Consider the following 6,000-nt stretch of genomic DNA (forward strand, 5'->3'; position numbering starts at 1 on the left):
CATATTAATCTGAAGAAATATATCGGTGCTGTGCAGCACGTCTGTTAGGCGCACCCTCGGACTGCTTTAACATGAGGATCTGTTAAATCTGAAAAGTGTCTCCACATATGGTTGCATATGATATGTTAACTCCACGTATTTTAATAGAATATTTAAATAAACGATATAAACTAACCTGGTGCATTTGCCTAAAAGAGTACAACAATTGGTCGTGTTCAGATAAGTCTGTTTAAAGTTTTAGACAAACAGTAGAGTTCTTATCAATTTATAGAAGACGACCGTGTATTGCAAAGTATTGCTTCCTAATTATTAAACTAAAAATCGAATGGTTTCAGTTTACATTTAGAACTGGGTTGCAGTCTTGTCACTTTTTTATGTCCGCATCCCATTTCATGTCGATTTATCCAAAACCCTACTTGGTGCATTTATTCCCCAAAGGGAGGAATTCTCACAGCGTGGGGCTACCACCACCATCTCCCATCTCCCCCTCCCCACACAAAAAAAATAATCTTAAACTGGAACAGGTATCAATTTCATGTATGTCAGATCCAAGGGTGTCTAGTTTGCATTATTCATTGCTGATGGTAAAGTATTGACATTTTGACTTGTGATTGTAATTTACATTATTTCTTGGGTGGAAATGTTATTATCGATTTATACCTGAAACGTTTAGGGTAGAATTTGAATTGAAATGTTCGAGGTGTCCTTTTGGGGGTAGGGAGAGGGCTTACTCTGAATGTTGTTGTTCTGGGTTATTTCTGAATGAACTTTTAGCCTTACAACTTTCTGACAGTTTAGTTTTTTTATCTATTTTACAAATGGTGCAAACTGAAAATTTGATATATCGCTTTAAATTAGTTTGGTAAATCAAAACCTTTACTAAATTATTAAAGAAACTGCTCGGCTTTGAGGTCGGTCGGTGGAATCAGATTGCAACGATTCAATATTTGCAGAAATGTCAGCGCAAAGCTGAAGGAGGAGAAGTTTACATTGGTCGGTGCGTCTGTGTCTTCTACAGCGGCCTATTGAACAATCAAGAGACACCTAAACATGCAAACTGGACATTTAGTGTTTTCCAGCAGATATACTGTGCTGCACTGTGTTACAGCTTCATGTTACATTTATTTAAATAATATGCTAACATTCGGGTATATTGCCATCCCTTGCTGGGAAAATGTTTGCTTGCGCTACAGTGTATCCCTGAGCTTAAATAAATGTACCCACAGCGAGTGTACGGGATCTCACTGTCAAAGTAACATGTTTCCTCTCATCTCCTTGATCTCCAAAGTTCTGGAAGCCTGAACTTTGCGAATCACTAACAAAAGTTTCGCAATCGGAAGTTTATACCTTCTCAGAGTTTTCCTGATGCGAAACAATAGCTAATTGAAAGTGATGATTCGGAGATGCCGGTGTTGGACTGGGGTGTACAAACTTAGAAATCGCACAATGCCAGGTTACAGTCCAACAGGATTACTTGGAAGCACTAGTTTTTGAAGCGCTGCTCCTTCATCAGGTAGTTGTGGAATAGGACCATAAGATACAGAATTTATAGCAAAAGCTAGTGCTTCCAAATAAACCTGTTGGACAATAACCTGGTGTTGTGTGATTTTTAACTTTGTATCATTCAGGATTCGTTGCGTGTAAGATGTTCTCACATTGCTGGCAACAGCATGTATGTGAAGCTGTGTTCTTGGATTCTTTTATTTTCTTTATTTGTATTTTTTTAAAATAGAACCTCTATTTTGTCCTTATATGGTTTTGTGTTGATGATTCATTAAGCAACCTGATGGGAGAGTGGGGGACATGTGACTGAAACAATTTTACTGCCGGTGTTTCCTCAGGCTGAACTTCCTTTGTGTGAGGATTTCAGACCTGGACATTCTTTGATAGTCCATGCCGGGATCGAAATAGACAAATTCAGCAGAAAACTGCAGCAGCTTTCCGCAACATTGGCGTGGACAGGTTACTGAGACCACGCTCTCAATACTGTGAAGGAAGTGTGCGCCTTGATAATGTTTTTGCCCACCAGGATGTCCCAAAGTGTTTTGCAACAGTGAAGCACTTTTTGAAAGGAGTCGAGATTATTCGTTGGCATAAAGTCACCGATCCATTTAAGGAAAAAAGAAGTCGTGACTTTAGGCAGAGATGAATGTTCTTTACATCTGATTTTCAGCCTGTCAGTGATAACTTTAGGCATTTGTGTATACAGATTGTCAAATGTCTCAATGCCAGTTACTAACTGCGAATATTCAAGTGGATAAAAACTATATTTTGAGATTTATTTTCTAAACTTCCCTCATTCACAATATTTACTTCAACAGGCATTAGCTGTAGGTGCAATATTTGGATTGACTTGCTTTCGCTGTAAACCTCACCCTATTGGCGATGGGTTCCGCTGTGCTTTACTGTCCTTGCTCGTCTGCAAAAGGTTACGGGACAGTTTGTGAATGAGACTCCAGTTTGCTCTTTCTACATTAAATGAACAGCCATTTCGGATTTCTCCTTATCCTTTAATGAGTACAATTTAACTCATTCGTATATATATTTTTTAAAAAGACTCAATCCCCAAGACAGATGTTCCACCGATTTACACGTCCAACAATTTGGGGTTTGGTGACTACGTTTTGTAATTACCCCGAAAGGGGACTGCGGGAAATATTAAAACCTAGTACAGAGAAATGTATTCGTGATCGAAATTATCTATAAATATTGCAGCGAGCGGCAATCAAGGCTGTACAACACAAATGACAGTATCGCAACGTGCAAACATTTTCAAAGTTCAAATTCGATTTGGGAGTTTGAAGTCGGGGGCTAATTCCCAAAGTTAACGTACTGTTCTGCCCTTGATTGTTTTCACGCTGACCCCGTCGATTGGAGCAGCGCTATCAATGTCACCGTTTCTCATTTGCCAACCTAGAAGGAGGCAGCTGTTTCTAGTAAAACAGAAGTTGCTTTTACTGGTGAAGAAAAGCTGGACATCATGTAAACTAATGTTCATGGATCGAATTGGGCTCCCACTCATTTGGCGTAAACTGTAAGATTTGAAAGTAGTGTGAACTAGGCGAAGCGAAAAAAAAAACAGACGGTTAGAATGATTATAGCAACTCGTCATATTCTTCAAAAATGAAAACATATGCTTTTCCCCCCCTCATTCAAATAGCATGTCCAAACGGTGTACACGTTAGATCTGTCCACACAATAGCGTTCTCCAGCAGCTGCAACTTGTAAGCCGGTTCACCAGCCTCTCTGCTGTCAGTCCCACACAGTCCACTCTGAAAGCCAGAACGCCCCGAGACCGTGTTCCGATTTGGAAGAACTTGGAAACGAAGTCCCTCTCCTGCGATTTATTTACTGGCTAACCTGACGTCGTTCTGCCTTATATGACACGCACGAACAACAAACTTTCAAAAGAACGACATTTGCGACTGTCCTGGGATGTTTAACTCAAACATTGATAATATTGCAGCGTCAGGCAATATTATGTTTTATATACAATGGGAAACATAAGGTTTGTGTGCGGATTCAATTCCACGTCAGTGGAACTAGTGCAATGTTCATTACCGGACGTGTTTCCACTCCACCGGAACTAACAATTATTGACCGCAATACAACAATATTTGTTTGATTAACAGTGAACACTGCAGGATGGTCTGCAGACAACTGACACTTACCTTAAACTGGCCAGCATGCAAACTTGCTTGTCGTATAGAGCACTCAAGAAACAACCGCCCTCCTCTTTTCGATGGACTGATCAATGATTGATCAGAGAGCATTCACTCCGATTGGAACAATCAGTAAAGGATTTAGCAACCCTCGATATTTTGTTTGTACAAGTAAAGCTCGGGTTACCATAACTTTTTTTAACAATTTTGTTTAATCTTCTTTTCTTTTCGCTGCAAAATCTAAAATGATGTAGTGGCATAAAATGTCACGAAAGCATTATTTCCTGGTAGAATTGTATTGGCATAAAGGAAACTACGGGTTTCGGCAACCTTTGGAAGCAGTAATTGCCCATTCTTACCGATAGGCCGCGCCATTGTATCATGTTCACTCAGCCTGGTGAGCAGACAGCTTATAGAGAAGACACACGAACTTTCAAAACACTTCATATTTGTGTATGTCTGTTAAGAGGTTTGGAAATGTGTCTGCTGGAAACTATTCAAATCAAATTTCCTTTAAAGTGAATGTCTCCATTGAAGCCACAGAAAAATTGTACGTAACTGACAAAATATCCTATCTATGCCAACTTAATGTGCACTTGCCTGCATGTTTCCAGAAAGTTACCAGTATTGTTAGTAAACGTGCAACAATGTGGCTGACAGCAATGCTACACTAGTAGTCTTATTTTTGATGGTGTACAAACTGTGCCGAAATATGAAATTTACATTTATTTCCTCAAATCTGTTGCATTAAATTTCCTGAACTGACTGAAATATACAAAATTAGTATGATTCTGTTGGTTTACAAGGTGACGGCCAGAGACTTTCCATACTGTAGAGAACCTAATCTAATCAGACTAAACAAAAAAAACTTTCCAAGATGTTTCGGGCACCAAAAAGACTTTTTCACGAGTTGCCAGCATTTATATAGAATATTTATCTATTTAGTTTAATTTATGTGGAATGTTGAAGTTTTATATTAATAAATGTTTTATTCTGTTTTGCTTTTAGGTAGTGTTTACCAATGCTGATTGACGGAAATATGGAATTGTTTGTCGATCAAAAAAACGAGTTAGTTTTGACAACAATGTAAATGTGCACACTTCACAATAATTTAGGTTTGCCTTGAATTGTTTTCCCCTCGAAATGACCTGGTAGTGACAACTAATTGATATAACGGAAGATAAAATATGTTGCTGATAATATTTTACAGCATTTTAGCGATCGCAAGATGCGTTGATACTAAGAAAACGCATGGTATGTAACGAATGCATTACCTGGCTGTGTGTTAATTCCACACTTACGAAATAGCAACAAACTCTGATCCCAATTCTACGATCGTCAAAGATTTTGTAAATGGATTAATAATTGATTGCGTTTCCGCACAGTTCCTGCCTCCATTGCTTTGGGGGCAGGAGTACAAAAGAAGCCCAAATCATAATTCATGGTGCAGCAAGAAACTTTCCCACCTTACATGTAGCCAGTCTCTTTCATGTTCCGACTGGAACTGGCTACTATCCTCCATTTTTTATGTGACTGGCTTTTTAAAAAGCAACATCAAACCAGTGGCTACATTTCTAAAAGCACAAAACTGGTATGAAGGGAAGTATAGCCGAGGTATTTCCTTCAGTTATTTCAACAACCTTACAAGTTCTGGATTTGACAATGCTTAACTATATTTTCTATGAAGTACATATTCGAAGTATATTTCTTTTACAAAAAGACATCAACCGTATAATTTGGCTTTTTTTTTCCTGTTCATGTTTTAAACTCGCCCAATTTTTCCCACACAAGCACGTAAACATACCCACAATTACTATTCCTAGGATGAATTTCGTTCAGTATTAAACTTAATTTCAAATTGCAGCTACACAACGTCAGTGAAGTGTAACTGTCCAGCCCACGAGTACCAATGACTAACCAAACAGCCCGCAGAAACTCTCAAGTAAATAGCATTTAATTGCTGCTTCCGATATTATAAATTGTATATCTGCATGTCCAATAAAAGAAATACTATTGACAATAAAGGATTGAGCCGTCAAGTTGCTGTGGTACAACAAAGTACAGCGAACAAAAAAAAAGCCTGCGACGATGAACATTCCTAAACTGGGGTAGATGTTACGAACTTTCATGACATTATATTATTTACATTGTAATGACAAAGACCGGCGTCGCTGTTGGAAATGACGTTTGAACCACATTCATTAGGCAAAGGCCGTTTCCTATTGTTTTATTGCGCGATGGTAATAATCGCATTGATGATCTGGGACTGAACATAGGAAATGTCTTATTCGTTAATAGGAGAAGATATATTATCTTTTTAAAGTGCATAGATCAGTGA

At 38.4% G+C, this 6,000-nt stretch overlaps 1 protein-coding gene across 1 annotated transcript in view; it reads left to right on the forward strand.

Moving 5' to 3' along the window:
* The window catches only part of fbxl4 (F-box and leucine-rich repeat protein 4), a 134,001-nt gene extending 128,237 nt beyond the window's left edge, over positions 1-5,764 (forward strand). Inside the window, exon 9 of the mRNA XM_072554869.1 lies at positions 4,671-5,764. Coding sequence (XP_072410970.1) covers positions 4,671-4,690 — 20 coding nt within the window. The 3' untranslated portion in view covers positions 4,691-5,764. The remainder of the gene's footprint in view (positions 1-4,670) is intronic.
* Positions 5,765-6,000: the final 236 nt, after the last annotated feature.

This window comes from Chiloscyllium punctatum, chromosome 3, assembly GCF_047496795.1.
Source record: "Chiloscyllium punctatum isolate Juve2018m chromosome 3, sChiPun1.3, whole genome shotgun sequence".
NCBI classification, from domain to species: Eukaryota; Metazoa; Chordata; class Chondrichthyes; order Orectolobiformes; family Hemiscylliidae; genus Chiloscyllium; species Chiloscyllium punctatum.